Source organism: Capricornis sumatraensis, chromosome 15 (genome assembly GCF_032405125.1).
Source record: "Capricornis sumatraensis isolate serow.1 chromosome 15, serow.2, whole genome shotgun sequence".
NCBI lineage: Eukaryota > Metazoa > Chordata > Mammalia > Artiodactyla > Bovidae > Capricornis > Capricornis sumatraensis.
Window position 1 is genome coordinate 64,443,973 of NC_091083.1, and position 23,472 is coordinate 64,467,444.

A 23,472-nucleotide genomic window follows, 5' to 3' on the forward strand; every position below is an offset into this window, starting at 1 on the left:
GGGTGACTACGCCTGGGCCTGTGTGGTTCCAACCAGACTCCGGGGAACCCCAGGAGATGTTGGCAGAGCCAGAGCCTGGCCTGAGCATAGTCTTGCCCTTCAGCCCTGTCTGAGAGCTCTCTCATCTATCTTGTCCCAAATCAGAGATACCAGGCAAGGTCTGGGAGAAGGCTGCTCCCCCGGGGCCCCAGGTGCCCCCTCCTGCTTTCTCTTCCTGCTTGTTCCAACACCACTCTCCCCCGGGTCGGTCCACGGGAAGAATGCTGTGTCCTCTGAATGGGGGCCAAGAGTGACAGGTGGTGGCAGTCCGAGTTGCATGGCCCCTGGTGTAAGAGATCCTCTCCCCCGTCCCCGCCTCCTCTGCCTGCACCCCTGCCTCCGCCTCTGCCCACCGGGCCCCGGCCTTACAACTGCCCAGGACGGCTCCCGGGCAGCCGCTGCGAGACAGACAGACACCAGGTCACCCCTCTCCGCTCCAGGTGCTTCTGTCCCCTCCACCGGCTGGCCCCTGCCTCCTCTCAGCCAGACAGGAGGAGGCATCCAGCAGCCCGACACACATTTCTCTTCTTTCTGCAGCTGGAAAGACTCGAGTTAGACAAGCAGAAGCACACGCCTCCCTACCTCATGGCGACGGAAAACGGAGCAGTGGAGCTGGAAATCCCAAGCTCATCAACAGGTGCCAAGCGGGGGCCGGAGGTGGAGGGAGGAGCTTGGGAAGGGGTGTTTGAATCCAGAGCTGGGCCGTGCTCTGGATTCAAAGTGGGAGTTCTGTGCCCAAGGCTTCTTTGTGTGGCACATGGAGGACCCAAATACCAGAATTATCTCTGGATAGGGTAGGACTGGGTCAAGGGCCCACAGGAAGCCTTCCCCAGAGAGACTGGGAAAATGTGAAGTCCCCGTGGATGAGGCCTGAACACTCAGAGTGAAGGTTGAGGGGTGGGCTCAAGGCCCACCAGGGGCCCAGAGCCCTGCACCCAGGGCCTCAGAGGCCCAGACAGCTCATATTGGGAGCCCATGGAATGGCCCCAGAAGTTCAGCGGGACAAGTGCTTGTAAACTGGCCTGGGTGGGGACCTGGGCCCAGAACCGGTCCCTGGCCAGCCTGGCTGGGGCAGGAGGGGTAGGAGGGTGGATCCTGACTGGTGTTTCACCTCCTTTGCAGACGCAGCACCAAAGGGTGCAGCAGGCGAAGGACCCCCAGCTGCAGAGAAAGACCCTGGGCCCCCAGATCCACAGAAGGATCCTGGGCCCCCAGATCCACAGAAGGATCCTGGGCCCCCAGATCCAGAGAAGGATGCTGGTTCCCCAAACCCAGAGAAAGAACTTGGGCCCCCAGACCCAAAGAAAGAACCTGATCCCCTCAACTCGACGAAAGATACTGAAGCCCCGGCCCCAGAGAAAGGGGATGGGGCCTCGGCCCAACCCTCAACCACCAGCCAGGGCCCTGAGGGAGAAGGAGGCCTGCAGGGAGAGCCTGCGGAGGGCTCTGCTGGGCAGCTGGCAGCCCTGCCCCAGGAGACAGCAACAGCCAAGGCCGACGTCAAAAAGCCCGAGGCTGAGCAGGAGACCCCGGGCACCCAGGACCCTGGAGAAGGCAATTTGCACAAGAAGGTAGCAGAGGGCCAAGCAGCGAGCAAGAAGGGCACACCCGCCTTTCTGCACAGCCCCAGCTGCCCCGCCGCCATCTCGAGGTGAACGGCCCCTGCCTGGGGGCGGGGAGGGATCGGGCACCATCACCACATTCAGTGCTGGCTTGGGTAGTTCCGATGTTCAGCTCTCTCTGTCCTAGGCATTGGCCTGACCACCTGGTCTTCCTGCAGAGATCAGAACTATGTGATAGTTCACAGAAGCCTGTGAACTGTGAGCTGTGACACAGCCTCTGCTGTGTCATGCAGCAGAGGACCTCAAAGACCCCTTCTCCAGGCATCTGGAGTCCAGAGTGCCCCTTACCCCATGGACTTGGGTCTCACCAAGGCCAGGACTGAGATGTCAGGAGGAAGAGATAACTCATCTTCTTAATACAGTTATTGGTATAATCTGAAAATATGACTAATAATCAGGCTGATAGATCATTACTAATACTCTTGAAGTGAAAAGTGAAGTGAAATTGAAAGTCACTCAGTTGTATCTGACTCTGCAGCCCCATGGACTATACAACCCATGGAATTCTCCAGGCCAGAACACTGGAGTGGGTAGCCTTTCCCTTCTCCATGGGATCTTTCCAACCCAGGGGTTGAACCCTGGTCTCCTGCATTGCAGACAGATTCTTTACCACCTGAACCACAAGGGAAGCCGAAGAATACTGGAGTGGGTAGCCTTTCCCTTCTCCATGGGATCTTCCCAACCCGGGAATCAAACCGGGGTGTCCTGCATTGCAGGCAGATTCTTTACCAACTGAGCTATCAGGGAAGCCCACTATACTCTTAGAGCTATAATACAGCACCAGCCTCAAGGTGCAATCCATTAGCTTTACCTGAATGCCAATGATATAAGTGAGGTTATTAATGATATATTTATTGTAAACCACAATAATAACACTTACCATACCAGTTTGAACTATGTGGTAATATAAATTAGTATCATTAATATGTTATCAATTATATCATCACAATTTTATGAATCAAGAGCTACATAACCTCCCTAATTGTTGCTACCTAATGATTAACCAAAGCAGCAATCCTGTTAACAGTTGTTAATGATCTCTTAGTGCATTGATACTCAAAATAGCAACACAGACATGGGAATTCTCTGGTGGTCCAGGGGTTAGGGCTCTGCACTTCCACTGCACGGGGCGTGGGTTGGTTGTTGGTCGGGGAACTAAGATCCTGTATGTTGCATGGCATAGCTGGGAAGAAACAACCACCACCACCACAGACATTTATGGTATTATTAACATCCCCGGATTTTATATGAAGTGAATTTGGATTAACCATCCCACGTGTTTGGGTGGGGGCAAGGCTGTATCAGCTCTAGATTGCAGACAAGGTTTTGGGAGGCCTGCCGGGGGGCAGGGGCTGTGGCTGCTAAGGGTATCACCCTTCTGTGTTCTCACGTTTCAGCCTTGAGAAGCCACTGGCCGAGAAGCCCCTAGATGAGACATTAGACCTCATCTTTGAAGGGGTGCCTGTGACCCCTGGCCCCACGGAAAGTGAGCCAGCCACGGTAGCAGAAGGAGAGAAGAACCTCCCGGGAGGCAGCCAGAAGGAGGAAGAGAAGGCTGCAGGCCAGGCTGGCCAGGCTGGGGTGCAAGGGGACACCTCGAGAGGAGTCGAATTCCAGGCCGTTCCCTCGGAGAGATCGGAGGTGGGGCAGGCCCTCAGTCCCACAGCCAGGGAGGAGGACTGCTTCCAGATTTTGGGTAGGCCGGGGCTGCCCTGGAGCCCAGGGAGGAGGGAAGGGGCTCCCCATGTCTCCCCCTTCTCCTCACTTAGAGCACTAAACTCTTCTGAGCCACCTCACCCAGGGTGATTCATAAAAGTGTCATCCAACCCCAGGAAGTCTGAGTTCCTAGTCCCCTTCAAGAGACGGGGAAATGAGGACTCAGAAAAGGGAGCACCCCAAACCCACAGCTAGAACAGGATATGAACCTGACTCCAGAGCTCTCTTGTTTACTTTCTTCTACATTGGCTAAAATGGAGTTAAAAAAAAAAAAAATCAGACATGTTGGAGCACCACCAGTACTCTGGATGGTGGGGTTTGAAGTTACCCTGTAAAAGGGCTCAAATGCCCTTTTAAACTGCATCCTGGACGAGTAGGGAGGGTCATGGGAGCCACAGAGGGCTGTGAACTGAGGAGCACAGGTGTGTGTGTGGAGGCGGGAGGGAGGCGGTGCCCAAGGAAGCTGGGCACGCGAGATGGGCAGGGCCGGAGTGGCCTCAAGTGCTGATGGTTTATTCAGCGAGCAGAAGGGAGCCACTGAGTGTGAGCAAGCTTGGCCAGTAGGTGAATAGGGAAAGGGCTCGAGAAAGGGTGCAGCAGGCCTGGGGGGTGGGGTGAGATGGGGTCAGGAGAGCCCAGAGTGTCCTGACAACCCCCCTCCTCCAGGCCGAGGTGCCCTGGGAGACCTGCCAGTCTGCCTGGTGAGCGGCATAGTGCCACCCAGACAGGGTGGGAGGGCCTGGCGGCTGGGCGGCAGCCAGGAGCCCTGCCTCCTCCCCTGAGCAGCGGCACAGACCTCCAGGGCCCACTCGGCCCAGCAATCACATCCTCGAGGGACGGACCTGAACAACCTCCAAGGGCCGTCTGATTTATCACCAGCCGGCTTCCCCTGCGGCCTCTTGGCTATTTATAAAGAGATTTCCATTCCCGGTGACTCAGCCTGTCGGCGTGCAGGGCCTGCTGTTCCCCGTATTGTCACTAGGTGGCAGCAAGTCCCTACCAAACAGCTCCTTCCCCGGCTCCTCCCCGCTCACCCCTGCTCCTGGGCCAGGGCCGGGGGATACCCATTCCACAGGTGGTGAGAGCTTGTGGTGTTATTAGAGGGGGTGGTAGGCAGGTCCCATCCTCGACTCCTTCAGACACAGTAACGCCTATCTGGCATGGCGCTCCACCATTATAGTTGAAAGTGAAAGTTAGTAGCTCAGTGCTGCCCAACTCTTTTCAACCCCGTGGACCGTAGCCCATAAGGCTCCTCTGTCTACGGAATTCTCCAGGCCAGAATACTGGAGTGCGTTGCCATTCCTTTCTCCAAGGGATCTTTCCGACCCAGAGATTGAACCCTGGTCTCCTGCATTGCACACAGATTCTCTGAGCCACCAGGGAGCTCTCGGTTGTGAACTCCCCACCCCCACCCCGCCCCGCTCCGCCCTTTTTAAAAATGGAAATGCAAAACTTTGGGATGGAGTCTTAATACTTTATAATGTGGGAGGGTCTGAGGAGTCCAATCAGCCGTACCCACTGTTGTGCCGGGAGAAGCTGAGCCCCCCTCTGACAAAGGCCTCCCAAGGAGGGTGAGTGTTGGTGGCAGAGCTGACTTTGGAAACTGGGCCCCTAGCCCCTGTCCTGGAGCCAACTGTCTCCCAGGTATCACTTGGTGAGCACCCCTGGACGGGGCCTAGGCCAGGCCGGAGGGCATGGTGCCAGCGTGAGTCCTTAGCAGCCCCAGCACTGACCAAAATGGCTCTGCTCTGCTCCACAGATGACTGCCCACCGCCCCCAGCCCCCTTCCCCCACCGCATTGTGGAGCTGAGGCCCGGGAACATCAACAATCAATTCAGCCTGAACTCCAAGGAGGCACTGGGCGGGTGAGAGCTGGGGCCCCGAGCCCCTGGCCCAAGGGCAGGAGAGCATGAAGTCCCCAGGCCTTACATCTGCCCCATGGAAGGCCCAGACATTCTGATCAGATGTGAGCCACACAGTCACAACTGCTTCCATGTGGTCTCACTTGTCTGTGTGCAGGCTATTACATGGCTGGTGTGTAAGTCACTCACACAAACACACCATTGGTCATTAGATGTGTCCCATAGGAAGCACGTAATACTGTCCTGTGTGTCTCAGTTTGGAGTACCACACTGACCCCTTGAGGGTGATCCTCTGTTTTGTTAGAAGTCCTGAAGTTCCCTCCCCTGGGGCCTGGAGCCCTTGCCTGCCTGTGAGGTGCCCATCAGGGGCTGTCCTTTGATGAGCCTACCCTGCCTGAGCCTGTGATTTGTGCGGGTCAGCCGTGGTCTCTGCAGTAGAGCTCATGTTTTGGGAGGGTACTGGAGCTGGCTGGGATTTCCCCATCTCACAGGGAACAGAGCACAGCACCCCCCGCCTCCCAACTTGGCCTTTGGAACTCCCTTACTCTCAGCCTCTTCTCTCTCCAGCGGCAAGTTTGGAGCGGTCTGTACCTGCACAGAGAAGGCCACAGGCCTCAAGTTGGCAGCCAAGGTCATCAAGAAACAGACACCCAAAGACAAGGTAGTGCAGTCTGGCTGTGGGGAGGAGGAGGGGAACCTTGGAGCGGGTGCCTCTCTTCTCCTGCCACCCACACGTATGCACCAGGGGCCGGGGGTGCGAAGCCTGATGCTCCAAAGATATCACACAGATCAACAGATAGATAGGCGGACAGTCCTGCCATAGGGGCCTGATGCCCCTGACCATAAACTTCACCCCACAGTTGGTGAATTTATCTTGGGGACTTCCCCTTCAAGCCCTCTGGTTCAAGTCAGTAAGGGCTGATGAGCACAGGCTCTGGGCCAGATGCTATGCTGTGCACTGGAGGTCCCTAAGGGAAGCCAGGTGGTCCCTGCCCCCCGAGAACAGCAAGAGAAACAGGCCTCAACACCAGCCCGGGGCCTGGTTCAGAGCAGTGTGCGTTCAAGGAGTGAATGAATGAATGAGGCATAGACTCATGTGGAGTGAGGAAGTCGGGTGTGTGAGGAGGTGATGGCAACCTAGCAGCCTGGCATGGTGAGAGCTACATAACTCAGGAAAGCTAGGGCGGGAGGGTGGGGAGAGGAGTTGTCACAGTGGAGTCTCCTGACTCACCCGCAGGTCAGCAAAGAGTCTCCTGAATGAAGGCTTTGAAGAAGGAGGAGCTGTTTTCCAGTGGGAAAGGCAGGGGAGAGATTTTCAGACAGAGGAGACTGTGGATAGAAAGGCCTGAGGATCAGAAATGGCAGGTGGGAACCCTTGAGTCGAGATCGAGACCAGGGGAGCAGAGACAGCACATGCAGAGGCCTGGAGCCCAGAAGGAGCAGGAGAAGCAGCTCCGGAGGAGTGCTGGGAGGTCGGGAAGATCTTCTTTGTGACTCTTTCTCTGTTGCTTCCACTTAACGGGGCTCAGGTCCCAGGCCTCTATCATGGACCTGGCTCAGCGGAGATGCTCAAATGTGATGTGTAAATTAATTGGAGTCAGCTATTGATTGATTAATTATTGGGTACTTTTTCACAGTGCTGTGTACTGTGCCAGGTGCTAGGGAAATGGCATCGAACAAGTCCTAACATGCTAGAGAAGGGGAACAGACAACTAAAACCAATCCAAAACATAAAAAGTGTGGAGTCCGGAGCCGAGACAGTGTTAAGAAGACAAGAAAAGCCAGGAAGGAACAGGGTGTGTGCAGCCACTCAGATAGGGTTAGGTGACATTAGGCTTCTCTGAGGAAGTGGCATGGAAGGTGAGATATTCTAAGGAATGGAATAATGGAAAATGGAACAGTCCAGGCAGTGATCCAGTGCTCTGGGGCAACAGGTCTAGGGAGAGACCTGAGCTATAGCATTTGCCAATTTCCTTGGTGTAAATATTCCTACTGTGGTTGATTTCAAGCTACGGATGTGACCACTGGCTGGCAGACTTTCTGAAAGTGACAAATAATGGCAGCCAAAACTAGGAAGGCAGTGGTGGGGGAGCTAAGAAATGATTGGATTTGTAATCTACTTGGGATGTGGAGTCAAAGGATTTACTGATGGGTTGGATGAGGGGGTGTGAGGAAGCAAGAATAAGAGAGAAACCCTGGAAAGCTCCTAACTTTCTATCCTGCACACTGGGGTTAAAAATGACGGCCTTTTGCTGATGGACATGCTGCGGGCAACTCAACTGTGGGGAAAGGGTGGTATCAAGGGTTTAATTTTGGACATGAGAGATTTGACATGCCTATTAGGCATCCAAGGGGGAGGGACTGGTGTCTGGAGTTCAAAGGAGTACTTGCGGGTGGAAATATGTATTTGGGAATCAGTCACATCTGGATGGAATTTCCAGTCATGGGACTTGAGAATGCCCTGGGAGAGTGTAGAGCAGGGAGGGCTGAGCGGGAAGGATGGGGCCCAGGATTCAGCCAGCAGGAGGCAAAGAACCAGCAAAGAAAAGGAAAGATGTCCCAGCAGAAATGACTGTGTGGTAAGGACACAGGCTGGAGGGTAGGGAGATAAGAGGCGAGGAGACCAGTGAGGAGCGGGAGGGCAGCAGTTCAGGTTAGGTCCACCCCGAAGAGGGTGGAGGGCAGGGAGTCATGATGCTCAGATGGTACCCTTGATGCTCCTGGTCCCCAGGAAATGGTGTTGCTGGAGATTGAAGTTATGAACCAGCTGAACCACCGCAACCTGATCCAGCTCTACGCGGCCATCGAGACCCCGCATGAGATAGTCCTCTTCATGGAGTAGTGAGTGTTGGCGGCAGGGTGGGGGCCTGGGGTGGGAGGGGAGCAGAAGGCAGCAGGCCCAGAGGCAAGCCTGTAGAGGGGTCTGTGCACACAGCATCGAGGGCGGCGAGCTCTTCGAGAGGATTGTGGACGAGGACTACCAGCTGACTGAGGTGGACACCATGGTGTTTGTCAGGCAGATCTGCGATGGCATCCTCTTCATGCACAAGATGAGAGTTCTGCATCTGGACCTCAAGGTACTCGGGGTGGGCAGCCTCCTGGGAGGGGTCGGGGTGGCATCGGACCACCTGAGATTACCGCTGCAGCCAGCCATCCCTCCATCCCCCATGACTCCTTCTCCTCCTCCATCCAGTCCTTCCAGCTGTAAGAGTCAAAACAGGGGACACATCAGAGAGCAAGAAAGACTTGGTCCCAGCCCTCTCCGAGTCTGCAGTTGTTGTAGTACTTGTTGAAAGGGTCTCTTGCAGTCCTGTGAGCCCCACATATAACACTAGCTGATCAGTGTTGCAGGAGCATCTGCCTCTGTGTAGGCCCCTGATGGGCACTGCTAATGTTTATTTACTTATTCCACAAACATGTGTTGAGGGCCCACTAGATGCCAGGCAGTGTTGGCGGTGGAGACCCACTGGTGAACAAAATAGATAAAAATGCCTGCCCTCATGGAGCTTACGCTCTAGAAGGGGAATCAGGAAGACACGTCAGTAAGTATAGTGTTGGGCTTCCCTGGTGGCTCAGCGGTAAAGAATCTGCCTGCCAAGCAGGAGACTCGGGTTCGATCCCTGGGTTGGGAAGATCCCCTGGAGAAGGGAATGGCAACCCACTCCAGTGTTCTTGCCTGGAGAATCCCATGGACAGAGGAGCCTGGCGGGTTACAGATCCTGGGGTCGCCAAAGAGTGGGACACGACTTGGCGACTAGAACCAGAGCAAAGTGCAGTGTTGGTGCAGCAGCATGCACAGGGCAGGCACTAACGGAAGTGTGTGCTGAGGGAACGTGTATGTTCTTCTTGCTCGATACCTTGCACATAGCAGGTGAGGGAGAGCAAATACTGGGTTGGCAAAAAAGTTTGTTTGGGTTTTTCCCTAAGATTTTATGAATCCCTCCAAGTCTGATCAGCTGGCTGTGGCCGTGGTGTGGAGTGGGCAGGGGCCCCATGAGTGCCTGGTAGCCCCATCCTTATGGCAGGGGTTAATGTTTGTGGAGTCAATGGGAAGGCTAGTGGAGAAGATGAAATCTGAACACTGAGGCAGGGGAACGCCCGTCGGCAAAGTGGACAGTACTTCTGTTCATTCATTTGGTAAATACATACTGAACACCTGCTTCTGTGCCTCTCTGCACTATACACAGTGCTGGGCGTGGTTGTTGCCCTCTGGCTGGTGAGGACATGACCCTATCCCCTGGAGCCTGTGGGGTCATGGTAGAATCAGACGTAATAACTCGATGAATAGATCGTTTTATTTTTTCTTAAAATTTTTCTTAATTTTTATTTTTGACTGTGTCACTCAACCTGCAGGGTCTTGGATACCCCACCAGGGATCAAGCCCACACCCCCTGCAGTGGAAGCGCCAAGTCTTAACCATAGGACTGCCAGGGAAGTCCCTTAGATCAATTTAAACCACCAAGTGTTATGGAAAAGTGCGTGAGTGTAACAGGGAGACATACAAGGTGGAACTGAAGAAGAAAGTAAAGGCCGGAGCATTCAAGGTCCGATACAGGAGATGCTACTGGTGCTATTGTGGACTAACCCCTCCTCTGTGCTTACTAGGGGTCAGAGGCACTCAAGGTGTGTTTAGAGTGTGTGGCAGTCCTTTGGGTCACATGTGCTGTTATCATTGCCACTGACAAGTGAGGGAGCAAGGAGAGTAAGGGAATGGGTTTCAAAGGGGCCATTCTGACAGCAGGGAATTTAGGAGGTGGTCATAATAAGCCAGGAGAGATGATGGGGCTGGAACCCATAGCAGTGGGGGAGGAATGGGAAGTGGTCAGATGATGGACACATTCTGAAAGTAGAGTCAGTCGGATTTCTAATGGTTTGGATGTGGGAGAGCAGAAGGAATGGAAAGAGTACAGGTGCCTCCCGAGTTTCTGGGCAGAACTCAAGCCTGCATGATGGCATTGGAGGCTGCCCTTCTCCAGTAAAAGCCATTTTTCTTGGGGTAGAGCAGGGTCTCTGATAAAAATGCAGTGTCCTGGGAACAAGTTCACCTTAAATCTGTGTGTCCTAAATGTGATTTTTTTCCTAGCAATAAGTTTTTCATCAATAAAGGGTTTCATGGTCGAGTAGGCTAGGTGAACCGCAGCCTGAAGCCCCTTCCCAGGGTTTCAGCTGCAGGGCTTTTCAGGAAGTCCCCTGTCCTTGTCCTCCAAAAGGAGATATGGATCTGTCTGGTTTCCCCTGCCAATTGTGTCCTTGGAGCCTTTTTTTTTTTAATAATATTTTTTCTCTTTTTAAAAATTTGTTTTTGGCTATGCTGGGTCTTCATTGCTGTGTTTGGGCTTCCTCTAGTTGCAGTGATCAGGGGTCACTATCTAGTTATGGTGTGAGGGCTTCTCATTGCGGTGGCTTCTCTTGTTGTGGAACACAGGCTCTAGGTACATGGGTTTTAGTAGTTGCGGCTCATGGGCTCCAGAGCATGGGCTCATTAATTGAGATACATGGGCTCAGTTGCTCCGAGGCGCGTGGGATCTTCCAGGACTAGAGGTCCACTGGACCACCAGGGAAGCCCTCCTCGGGGCCTTTGCATCCTGCCCGTGTTTCAGTAGAGCACTGTTGGGCTGTTGAAGTCACTAGCATTCTGCTCTGAGTGCAGCAGTGTGAAAGGACCTTCAGAAAGCCTCCTGTTTGGGGCCTCAGATCAGATACCACAAAGCCCAGATGAAGAACAGAACCTTGTTCTTCAGAACCCAGCTGGGTCAGGAGGTGGAGGCCCTGGGGGAACTGGAAGACTCCTGCCCATCTCAGCGGTCAGCACCAAGTCCCTCCAAGCCATGTGTGGCCATATGGCCAGGGCTTCCAGTGTTTCAGATGGTGCTGAAAATCAGGGTTCTTGTGTAAAATCTGCCTTTTAGCCATCATTAATGACTTACAACGTTTCTGCCCCACAACCTCAGATGAGTCCTGTGTCCTTGTGTTACATGAGGAGGAGATGGAGGCCCAGCGCGGGAGGCGTTAGCCCTTCAGTTAGACCTTCAGCATGCTCACCCATGCTTGGGGTGCCTGATTCCAGGAGTCTTGGCTGAGCACCTACTGGGCACTTTGTTAGACGCTGAGGGTGGGGAGCAGGGACGCCTGGAGAAGAGCCCCTTTCAGGCCTCCAGATCCCCCTCTGTGTCTGGAACAGGCAGATCTGAAGGTTTCTGATGGGGGGCTATCCACTCTGGCAGCCTGGGCCTCTGGTCCAGGGAGCCTGAGACTTGGATGGACTGGGATGGGGAGGGAGGGTGAGCTGGGTCAGAGGTCAGTCCAGGCCACCCCCTTCTCCTCAGCCAGAGAACATCCTGTGCGTCAACACCACGGGCCATTTGGTGAAGATCATCGACTTCGGCCTGGCACGGAGGTATCACCTTGGGTGGGCGGGGTGGGTGGGGCCAGGGGAAGGTGGGAAGGTGTCTGGGAATGGGCTGGGAGTTGTGCTCTGAGCCCTTGGCCTGACCTCCAGGTACAACCCCAACGAGAAGCTGAAGGTGAATTTTGGGACCCCAGAGTTCCTATCCCCTGAGGTGGTGAATTACGACCAAATCTCCGATAAGACAGACATGTGGAGCCTGGGGGTCATCACCTATATGCTGTGAGTGTTGATGGGGTTGGGGCACATGGGTGGGCAGCTGAGGCCAAGATCACGTCCATCTCCCCACTCCCTCAGTCAGGGTTTACTGGGCATTGGGGGTGCACTCATCATTCCTCTTCTTCACGCTAACCCTGGGAAGCTGGGATGATTATGGCCATTTTACAGATGAGAAGAGTGAGGCTCAGAGAGGGGAAGTGACTTGCCCGAGGTCAGCCAGATTTTAACCCAGGTCTGTCCCACCTGAGAGGCTGGGGGTCTTTCCAGCTCCTGGTGCTGCTTCTCAGGATCTGACATCCCCGACCCAATCTTACCTCCCTGCCTCCTGCCATCGCCTCCTTCCAGGCTGAGTGGTCTCTCCCCCTTCCTGGGAGACGATGACACAGAGACCCTGAACAACGTTCTATCAAGCAACTGGTACTTTGACGAGGAAACCTTTGAGGCCGTGTCAGACGAAGCCAAAGACTTCGTCTCCAACCTCATCGTCAAGGACCAGCGGTGAGGCTCACCCCCCAGGACATGAACCCCATGTGTGCAAAGTCCAGTGTGTGTGTGTGCCAGGTGGGAACTGGGCTGGGATGCTGGCAGGAGTGGTGCCTCCCAGGCCTGCCACCTCCTCTCACCACACCACCCACTCTCCACAGGGCCCGGATGAGCGCTGCCCAGTGCCTCGCCCACCCCTGGCTCAACAACCTGGCAGAGAAGGCCAAGCGCTGTAACCGCCGCCTCAAGTCCCAGATCTTGCTTAAGAAATACCTCATGAAGAGGCGCTGGAAGGTACCGCTGGACTGAGGCAGGGAGGAGAGAGGGATATGGGGTGGGAAGGGCGCTGGCCCCACTAGCCCCATCTTGGCCGGTTCTGTCTGGAAAACAGAACTGGCTTTTCTCTCTTTGTCCTGGGCTGGCTCCTGCCCTGGGTGGTGGCCCTCCGCTCACCCCCTCCACCCTGGGGAGGGGCATCCTTTTATGGCTTGGGCTTAGGAAAAGGTCTCTGACCCCATCTCAGGCTTCTTCCCTTCATTTCACAAATATTTCTTAACCATCTACCACCTCTGGGCACTGGGGACACAGCAATGGATGAAGAGAGTAGGATTTCAGTCTTTGTGAACTTACTTTTGTTAGAGGGTGGGGAGTTATTAAAAGGAGTTAAGGAAGGGCTCTGTTGGCTCAGACGAAGAATCTGCCTGCAATGCAGAAGACCCAGGTTCGATCCCTGAAGGTCCCCTGGAGAAGGGAATGGCAACCCACTCCAGTAGTCTTCCATGGACAGAGGAGCTGGATGGGCTACAGTCCTTGGGGTCACAAAGAGTCGGACACGACTGAGCAACTATCACTTACACTTACTAGAAAGAAATAAGAATGGTCAGGAGTGCTGGGGAGAGGCTGTGCTTCTAAATAGGGTGTCTAGGGAGAGCACACTGAGAAGGAACCTGTGAACAAAAACCTGAAGGAGATGAGGGCTGAGTCAGGCTGGTATGGAGGGGGAGTGGCCCCAGGCAGTGGGAACAGTGGGCACAAAGGCCCTGAGGCAGGAGCATGGTTGTGGAGTGTGAGGAACGGGTAGGAGGCCAGTTCCTCTGAGTGGAATAAGCAAGTGGCAGGAGGTGTCCGAGAGGATGGGGAGGCGGGGCGTGGAGAGACTCAGCCACGGTGAGGGGCTTTTTTTCTTGGAATGAAATAGGAACCAGTGGACTGCTTCCCAGGTGGGTAGTGCTAGTGGGAAAGAACCTGCCTGCCAACGCAGGAGACGTAAGAGATGCGGGTTCGATCCCTGGGTTGGGAAGATCCCCTGGAGGAGGGCATGGAAACCCACTCCGGTATTCTTGCTTGGAGAATTCCACGGACAGAGGAGCCCGGCGGGCTACAGCCCCTGGAGTCACACAAAGTCGGACACGGCTGAGCGACTTAGCGTGCACACACAGACCGCCATGAGGGGAGCGGTACTCAGGTTTGCTGACTGGTCTGTTGAGTGAGGCAGGGCGTCGTGGAGGCTGTGGTGTCACGGCGCCTCCTGTGGCCATTTTGGGCACTGCAGCCTCCCTGGCCAAGGGCCCTCCTGGAATGAAGGGGACCTTGGGAGACACACAGTCTGTCCTACAGCTTTCCCCCTGCCCCGCTGCTGACCGGGACCCCTCTCCCTCATCCCTCAGAAAAACTTCATTGCTGTCAGCGCTGCCAACCGCTTCAAGAAGATCAGCAGCTCGGGGGCACTCATGGCTCTGGGGGTCTGAGCCCCGGGGAGCAGCTGAGGCCTGGTCGCAGCTGTGCAGTGGCCAGGGCTGAGGCCACACAGCCCAGAAGGCCAGAGCAGACGGGCCAGATCGCCGGGCAAAGCTGGCCAGGACGAGGCTGCGCCAGGCTGGGAGGCTCGGGGCTCCCACGCCCCCGCGCAGTGACTGCTTCCCCGACGTGAGCCGCCTCAGATGTGGCCTGACTCCATCCTGCTAGCACCTCCCCAGACAGGGCTCTGGCCCCCAGCACAGCCCGGATGCCACGTGCCCTGTTGTTCCTGCCTGGCTCCCCTTCTTGGAACTGCTGCTCTGGTGACCCCTGCTTGGCCTCACCTGGGGCATCCCTGGCCTGGACTTGCTCCTAGCTAGAGTGGGAGGGCTGAGGGTCCTGGCATGTGGGGCTTCTGCAGTTGTGGGTGGGAGGCCTCGGTGGGGCAGGACGGCAGACTGCCGGTTTCTAAGGCGCAGCTGCCCAGGGAGACAGAGCAGGCTTTGTGAAGGAGGGCCTCCATGTCCCCACCCGCCCGTCTCCCCACTCCCAACAGATAAGGCTTAGCACACACCATCTGGTGCAGGGCCTGGCCCCCGCCCACCTTCCTTGCGACCACCAACATACAGGAACTCTGTGTGAGAGAGAAGACGCCCAGCCCAGGCCTGGGTGGAGGGGGAGGGGAGAGGCCTGGGGGACAGGGGAGACCACCCCCGAGCTTGCCTGAAGGCCAGGCCAGCCTAACCCAGCCACTCCGGCCCCCATTCCAGGGGTCACCCACGGCCTCAGAGGATGGTGTCGGCAGGCCCAGAGGAGTGGGAAAGCTGTCGGGCAGCCCCCAACCTGCTCTCAGCTTGTGCCATGTAAATAAATGTACAGGTTGGAAGTGGCCCCCTCCCTCTATGTGTGTGCACATGAGTGAGGTCACAGCTGGCCAGCGTTTACAGAGCACTGCCGTGGGCCAGTCACTTCAGCAGTGCTTCGAGTATGGTGTGGTGCTTACTGATGCAGCCTCAGGAGCCAGACTACCTAGTGCTTGATCTGGGCAAGTGGCTGCCTGCTTGGTACCTTAGTGTGCTCATCTGTGAGAGGCCACAGCACCAGCCAACATTTATACAAGACTACTGTGTGTCTGGGCTTCCCAGGTAGCTCAGCTGGTAAAGAATCCACCTGCAATGCAGGAGACCCCAGTTTGATTCCTGTGTCGGGAAGATCCCCTGGAGAAGGGTTAGGCTACCCACTCCAATATTCTTGGGCTTTCCTGGTGGCTCAGACAGCAAAGAATCGGCGTGTAATGTGGGAGACCTGGGTTCGATCCCTGAGTCAGGAAGATCCCCTGGAGGAGGGCATGGCAACCCACTTCAATATTCTTGCCTGGAGAATCCCCATGGACAGAGGAGCCTGGTGGGCTACAGTCCGTGGGGTCACAAAGAGCCGGACACGACTAAGCATAGCACAACACTGTGTGTCTGGCTCTATTTAAGGGCTTGTATGTCTGTTTACTCATTTATGAGGTTACGAGGTATATATTATTCATATTATAAACAGGGAGGATACTGAGGCTTAGAGAGAAGAAGAACTTGAAGGCTTTTCAACAAGTCAGAAGCTGGGGCTTGAAATGGACTATTCCACCTCCCACAGCAAGTCTCTGCCCACAAGTCCTCCCTGCTTCTCACCAGAACAAGGTGTAAGCAGATAGCAGAGTCTCCAAGGGGAGCCAGGAGTTCTGGCCTGCAGCGATGGGGGTCCTCTGGGAGGCCTAGGGAGCGAGCTGTTCTCCAGTCTCACCCACAGGCCTCAGCCCTCCTCATCCCAAGCCTCTGCTGGAGGGAGCAGCCTAGACGGCAAGAGAGCTTAATGCTAATAGGACAGACTTTCTGGCTGTGAGGACAATTGAGTCAATTGAGGCCTAAGCGGGGCTTCAGCAGGAATGGCAATAACAGCAGCTCCTATGCACTGAGCTCCAAGGGGGCATGGCCCAGACCCAGCTTTGTGTGTTCAAGTGACTGGTCCCAGCGACCCCGCATGGTGGGCAGCTGTATTACGTTCATTTCTCTTGACGGAGCAGCCAAGCCTCAGGGAGGTGATGCCACTTGCTCAGGGTCACACGGCTAGCCCATGGCAGAGCCAGGGTTTGTACCCAGACAGTCTGGGACCAGAGCCCCCACTCTGAACCACTGCACTATCTGCCTCTGCGAAATCTTGGATGGAGACCTTGACCGCTCAGCCTTCCATGAACGCTGGCCAGGAGGGCAAGGCCAGGTCCTCACCCGACCCTGCCCTGTTCCAGCAGATGGGTGCGGAGTTCCCCTGCTGCAGGTGCCACATGGGACAGGATCGGGGCCTCTGGGCTCTCAGCCTGCTGGGCTTGCACTCGGGGCTCAGGGGGGTGGGGCGCCTGGGGGAGCCTGGTTTAGGCTCTTGGTGGGAGATGTGTTATGGGCAGGGACCCTAGGGCCGTGGATCCCTTGCCTGCCTGTCTGCCCACCACCTGCTAGCTGGGCCAGGCCTGTGGTTTCCTCCGCGTTCTCTCAGCCGTGCTGGCCCCCACCCAGGCTGAGCCTTGGCCACACAGCGTGATGATGAGGAATGAGTCACCACCATAGTGGAGGGGTGAGGAAATGAGGTCCAGCCAGCACCGAGATCCAGGGCCGGGATCCAGCTGGGGAAACCAAGGCCAAAATGAGCAGGCTGCTCAGCAGGGACAGGAGAAGCTGGGACTAGAACCCAGGACCCCAGCTCCCAGCACAGGCCTCATTTCCCCCTCTATGAAACAAAGGACAAAAAGGACAGAGTTTCAGAGGACAGCCTCAGCACCACTGTCCTCTGCCACCCCAAGGGCCATGGTGACAATCGAGAGATAGGACAGGGGGGCTCAGTCACCATATTTCACAGGTGAGGAAACAGGTTCTGAGAGGGAAACTGATCTGCCTGAGGCCACACAGCGAATGAACCTGTCCTGGGAAGGAAGCCCACCCAGAGCCCTGGAACAGGGCTGACCACTGCCTCTCCTGTCTCTATTCCCTCCAGGGAGCACACCTTACAAAGCTCTTTTTGATTCATCAGGTGCCTCCTTCGGGTTTCCCCTGCTCCCTGGAGGTAAAGGATATGGACTCGACAATATGGAAACAATGAGGGTGGGGGGTTCAGAGAGATTTTGCTCCCCTAGGGCCACAGAGCACACCCAAGAGAAGGCTGGGGTGGCAGTCCTTGGTGTGGGACTGAATCCTGCCCGTCTGAGGCTGGGATCCAGCCCCATGACCTTCACTAGCGCTCCCATCCCCAGCAGCCTCGGAGCTGCCCTGATGGAGGGAGTGGAGCCAGAGCCAGGCCCAAAGCTCGGGGCTGGGGCTGGCGTTCTGCAAGTCCCGGGCAGCAGACCCTGCCCCTTGCTTGGCGTGCCCTGCCCACCCCCCGTTCCTGTGTTGTGGGCTCCCCTGCATACTGCCCGTCACGATGCTGATGCTATGATCTTCTCTGCAAGGAGCTCTGTTGCCCCACGGGGCCAGGGCCACCAGCGCGGCTCCTGCGCACCATCGCAGGCAAACCCCTCCCCCTCCCTTGGGCTCTGAAGGGTTAACACCCTCAAAAGGACAGCTCCTCTGGTCCCAGAGAGCAGAGCGGAGAGCAGCGTTCTCCAAGACTATTTCCTGCCTCTGGGCCTTCGCCAGGCCCACAGTGACCACCCCCATGGGTCTGAGGCCACATCTGGTTTGGATTACTCCAGGGCTGGTGACGCTGCCTTTTCCTGTCGGCATCCAGTGGCCTTGAATTCCACCAGCCACCTTGGACCCAGCAGGGCAGCTGTGGGAAAAGATTCAGCCAGTGACAGCGCTTCCCCCGAGGGTGTGGAGCGGCCAGGGCTGTGCTAAGGGGTGTGCCCACCTGGACCAAGCATCCGTTCCTGCAGCTGCCCCACACCTGTTCCTTCCTTCACTCTAATAGGTGTTATTTACTGAGCACCAGGCACCGTACCAAGTGATTCCCATGTGTGCACTCACTTCATCCCACCCGGTGAGTGTGTATTTCAGCAGTTCAGGGATGAGGAAATTGAGGCACAAGGAGCTGACGGACAAGTGCGTGGGTTCCCAGCCAGTACGTAGTAGGGTGAGGATGCAAAGCAGGTGGCCTGACTTCAGACACATCCTATCACTTCACTGCTATTTCTTGAGACCCTTTTCTGGGCCTAGTCTTAAGCCAGAGCCTGGAGATGAATTAGTCATGGCCTTGGTCTTCGGGGAGTTCATAATCTCTGGAACCCCTGGGGTGGGAGGTTGGGGATTGTAGTGAAGCTAGAAGGGCGTAGAAGAAGACACTTGCTTCTATTCTCTCCTTTCCAGTGGGAGTGACAGCGAAGCTGAGAGCAAACAAGGAGCAGGCCTTTTCCAGATAGAGTGAGGCGGGTTGTTCTGGGCAGCTCCAAAGACTTGGAACTGAGAACAAGCTAGTCTTGAAGCATCCCAGGGGGCTTTTGCAGACGAGGAAGCAAGAAATAAGTCTGGGGAAGTTGGCAGGAGCCTCAAATGCCAGGCTGAACCCCAGCCATAGGGAACTATGGAAGGGTTTCAAATGAAAGAGGGACATGATCAGATCTGTGATTTATAAGGATCGCTGCAGTCTGGGACATCACTGATGGGAGAGAGAGACTGGAGGCAGGGAGAGGCCAGGGGGAGGTTGGGGCATGACTGCTTGAGGGGGCTGTAAGGACTGTGGGGACAGGAAGAGGGGGCTGCAGACAGGCAGAATGGGGTTCACGTGGACCTGTGCACCCTCTCTGAGCCTCAGTTTCCTGTCTGTAAAATGGGATGATAGTACCTGCCTCCTGGGGTCAAAGCAAAAGTGACCTGAGATGTAGAGATCAAGCACCTGGCCAGGCTGCTGAGTTCACGTGTTCCACAACTCTCTCCAGTCCCTACTCTGTTCCAGACACTATTCCAGGTGTAGAGGACAAGCAACCAATAGACAAAAACTCCTGGCCTCATGGAACTTCCTTCCTGGGAGACAGACACTGGGCGGCAATAACGAACTTAGAATGAGTTGGTGGGGTGGGTGGGGGACATGGTGGTCAGGGAGTGAGTCCTGTGGGTGTGCGTGGAAGACTGGTCCAGGCAGAAGGATGAGCAAGTGCAAAGCCTGTTTGGAGTGAGGGTGGGAGAGAGTTCAAGAGGAACCAAAGCCAGATCACACAGGCCTTTGAGAGCTTGGCCTCTGGCTCTGACCAGGAGCCCCTGGAGGATTCTCTGAGATTTAATCCATGGCAAATGGATTTATCCTTTTATCCCCCAGCACACCTTTACTGAGGGCCTGTTACATGCCAGTCAGTGGGTTGGAGAAGTGGATAAAGTGGATAAGGCAGACCGAAGCCCTGGCCCCAGAGGCTTATGACACTAAGGCAGAGATATAAGAAAAAGTGAATACACACAGATGCATATTTCCACATTACAGTAGGCACCAGGTGGAGGAAACACATGGGATGCAGAGATGGGGAAAGAATCTAGAGACATCCATTCAAATCAAAGGGTGAGGGGAGGCTTCTCCCAGGAAGTGATATTCAACTTGGCCTCTGGATGCTAAGAAGTCAGCCATGGGGAGTGAGCTTTTCAGGGGGAGGAAACAGCGAGTGCAAAGGCTTAGAGGACTCAGCTGCCTTAACTCACTCGGGAGAGTCAGCCTCCTCTTGGTCTCCCAGAGAGATCAGGGCACCCTGAGGACTGCGGTCTGGAGGAGGCAGCCTTTCCGGGGGTCAAAGGCAGGGTTCTGGCTGACTGTGGGACTAAATGAGCCTCTGGTCTGTTTTTAGCCCAGAACCGCTTCCTTTAGCCCCACCAGCTACCTCCCTGAGTCACCACCCAGTTACCAGCAGGGCAGGATTAGGCACCTCGGGGTCTGGACCCTCAGGGACAGTTTTGCCAATGAAAGGGGCAGAGAGGACTGGGCTGAGGGTACAAGGCCCTCCAGCGGGGCTCTTTCGTGTTTCGGGAGTTGACGTACCATGTAGTATTAGTGTCAGGCATCCAATTTCATTCATGTTGACTGAATTGTACACATATTGTGCAAGATGAGATTTTCCCATATGCCAGTCCTTGAGAACTGTAATCTTGCTCCATTTTACAGATGAAGAAACTAGCACTCTGAGAGGTGAATCTACTTGTTCAAGGTCACACAGCAAGGAAGTGAAGATGCCAGGAATTGAATCCAAAGCTTCATCTCAGAACAATCTCTCCTCTCCCTACACACACACCTCCAACCTCCACAGTAGCTACAGCCTCCCCTGGGGGGTAAACCAGGTTAAGAAGACAAGCCCCCAGAACCCACGTATTTATTTTGCTTAAACACACACATTGCTGTTTGCATGGGCCAGACCCTGTTCAAAGCACTTTGCAAATATTAATTCATGTAATCCTAGCAACAGTCCCATGGAGGTAGGCACTGTTAGTAAATCCACATTTTTCAGATGAGGGAAACCCAGAGAGGGGAAGCAACTTGCTCAAGATCACACAGCTGGGAAGGGACAACTGGGACCTGAAGCCAGACAGCTAGGGTCTAGAGCCCTTGCTCTTAGCTGCCGTACCTACTGCCTCTGGCAGCCTGGCCTCTTAGGAGTGATGGGAGGGGATGTTTTGGCCGAGGATTAGATTCCTGGGTTTGTACATTCCCAGTAGGTAGACATGCCAGGCTAGCTGACACAGCCTCTCCCGTCCTCCTCATCACTGTGGTGGCCCCAGAGGGCCCACGCTCTAAGGGAGAGGGTCTCCCCACCCTGGCCCAGGCTCTGTCTGGGGTGTGGGAAGGAGCCTGGAACTCTGGGCAGTGGAATGCTGTAAACCAGGGAAGGAAGCGGGTGGGCGGAGAGGCGAGGGGGAGATAAGATGTGGAGGGTGGAGAAGCAGCTGAGGAAGGCCCAGCCCTGTGGGTGGGGGCAGCCTCCCTGGAGGCAGAGAGAGCAGAGACCAAAGGACCAGCAGGTGAAGAACTTCCTGACAGCCCTTCAGAGCTGCCAAACTTGGGTGGGAAGAGGCCAGCTCTGAAGGCACCCCACGTGATACGCACTGCCTGGTGTGGAGGGGATTCAGAAATGGGGCGGGAGACGCCCTTTCAGCTCTGATAGTCCAAGAATCTGAGTCGCTGTGATGAAAGACTCTGGAATATTCTGAAGTACCACTGGCTTTACTGTTTTAGATTCGATTTAGCCTGACTCTACTCAGGCCACTCAGCACCCTTTTGCACTCTGACCTGCTGAGAAGGAGTGAAGGTTGGGAGCCCCTCCTGGAGACAGGCCAGCCTCCAGTGTGGAGAATCAGGAGAGGCTCCTGATCCCCTAAGAGCTATACAGTTAAGGCAGCAGAGGGGTACTCCTGCCCTGCTGTGTGGCCTTGGGCACATCGCTTACCTTCTCTGGCCTTGGTCTCTCCATCTGTGCTGAGGTGCTTTCTCTGGGTCAGCCCAGCTTAGGGATTCCAAGTCTCTGCTGAGCACAGTCCTTCCCGTCAGGTGGGGGTGGCTAGGCAGGAGCCGGAGGGTGTCTGTTGGTCATGGAAAGTATGTGAGGGCAGGAGGCCCAGTGGGTGGGGTCCCCGGGCTGGGCAGCAGGCAGGCAGAGGGTAACGTGAGACCATGGTGTCTGGTCTTCCTGGTCTAGCGCCTCTGGGAGGGGATCCCTTCCAGTTTGTCCCCCAGGTCAACCCCACCCTGGGATTTGGGTTCAAAGAGTCAGGCTGTGCCTTCCTGACTGCAACCCCCTCATCGGGCAAAAGGAATGAAATCAGGGCCTAGAGAGATGGGCGCCGGTCCAGGCTCACATGGCAAGTCCAAGGCAGGCTCTCAGCCCAGGGTCCTGCTTAGGCACTGGGGCTGAGGGGCCCATCTTCACTTCTTGACTCTTTGAGGGGACCTGAGAGGGACATGGAGGGGGCTCGCCCAGCTCAGGGTATGGCTGACCCCTTTGCCTGTTCCCTTACCACAAATCGGGGGCAGGGGGTGCAGTTTCTTCTCCACAAGCCCCCGCCCCAGTCAGATGCTAAACCTCCTCCAGGGGTGGGTGGAGCAGGATGCCGAGGCTTCGGCTCTCCTCCTGTTGGGCTGGCCTCCCCATCCTCTTACTGGCTCCAGGACACAGGCTGGGAAGGGACTGGGGTCACCGGGCCTCCACAGGAATGCACCACAGGGAACGGCGCCGGCAGCGGCCTCTTTCTCTGATCCAGCTGAGATAGGACCCCTGCCCCCTGAATCTGTCCCTGTCTCTGTCTCCGAGCATCTCTCTTTCTCTCTCTCTCACACACACACCCTGAGTCGTACTGACCCACACAGGCACACCCTGTGGTGTGAACCTCTCCTCGCCCTGCCCTGCACTCATGGGGCTCCATCCTGTCCCCTTTCGGCCACAAGGCCGCCCAAATGGGACACGACGTCCCCCCGCTGCTCCATGGGTTCCAGGCTGTGGCCCAGCACACACGGTGGGGAGGGTCCCCAAACTGGCCAGGCATTTCCCCACCCCCTTCTGGCCGCACTGAGCCTCCCACCCTGCAGGTCCCCCCTCCACCCCAGCTCTGGAGTCTGTGGGAACCAGACAGCTGGGGCCGTCCAGCCGGGCTCGCTTCCTCCCAGGCCTCAGGGGACTGGCTGAGGGAGGAGGGAGCCGCAGAGACTGAAGCCAGCGTGGCTGCCTGCCCGAGAGGGGGGTTTCTGGAGGGAACTGGGCTGCCTGACTGATGAAGGGGTCTCTAGCCTCCTGGGTATCATCTCGTGGGACCCAAGAGCCTCCAGCAAAGAATCCTTGGCTCCTGTCTTCTCTCCCTACACCCATGATCCAGATGGGGGACTGAGGTCCCAGAAGAAAGCCATCGGCTTCAGCAAGCCTGGTGTTGGAAGGTGTGGGAACAGTGAGGTTTCAGGTCCCTAAGTCTGTTCCTCTGATGGGGGACATGAATATACCCACTTCTCCTGCTTCCACCCAAGGGGGCAGCTGAAGAAGGTCAAAGGTCAGGGCTCAGCCTCTTCTGAGCTGTACCCTGGATAGCCACCCCCTCCCACTTTAAGGGAAATGTTTTCTTAAAGAGACACCAGGAGACTTCAGAGAGCTGTTGGCTCAGGGAGGTCTCCCAGTCACATGGGAAATCCAGACAAGGGAAGTGTGCCTGCCTTTTGAGCCTTGGGCTCCCTGTCTGTGTTAGGGGTGAGGGGCGGCTTTTTAGCCCTGGCACGCCAGGCTTCAAAAAATGCCCCCCTCCCTCTGAGGGGGTCACCCTATGTGCCACCCTGCAGACTCACTCAAACTGCAAGTTAGGATTGGTTGTTGGGGGGTGGGGGTGGGGGCGGGTAGAGCCACACAGACCTGGTTTGGATTTCTTCTCTGCCACTCATTTGCCATTTGGAGCCAGAGCTAGTGAGC

General features: G+C 55.9%; 1 protein-coding gene across 1 annotated transcript; it reads left to right on the forward strand.

The window, feature by feature from the left end:
- The first annotated feature begins 624 nt into the window (after positions 1-624).
- On the forward strand, positions 625-14,402 carry MYLK2 (myosin light chain kinase 2). Its single transcript, XM_068987671.1, has 13 exons — positions 625-676; positions 1,162-1,216; positions 1,325-1,690; positions 3,059-3,357; positions 5,137-5,242; positions 5,807-5,900; positions 7,971-8,080; positions 8,175-8,316; positions 11,566-11,636; positions 11,739-11,867; positions 12,210-12,362; positions 12,509-12,641; positions 14,015-14,402. The coding sequence occupies exons 1-13, from the start codon at positions 625-627 to the stop codon at positions 14,093-14,095; spliced, it is 1,791 nt and encodes a 596-aa protein (XP_068843772.1). The 3' UTR covers positions 14,096-14,402.
- The last annotated feature ends 9,070 nt before the right edge of the window (positions 14,403-23,472 follow it).

Bases quoted from the DNA above. Each gene is read 5' to 3' on its own strand.
- MYLK2 (XM_068987671.1), top strand. From the start codon at position 625: ATGGCGACGGAAAACGGAGCAGTGGAGCTGGAAATCCCAAGCTCATCA. The intron at 677-1,161 runs GTGCCAAGCGGG...CCTCCTTTGCAG, and splicing joins AATCCCAAGCTCATCAACAG to ACGCAGCACCAAAGGGTGCA. The intron at 12,363-12,508 runs GTGAGGCTCACC...CACTCTCCACAG, and splicing joins CTCATCGTCAAGGACCAGCG to GGCCCGGATGAGCGCTGCCC.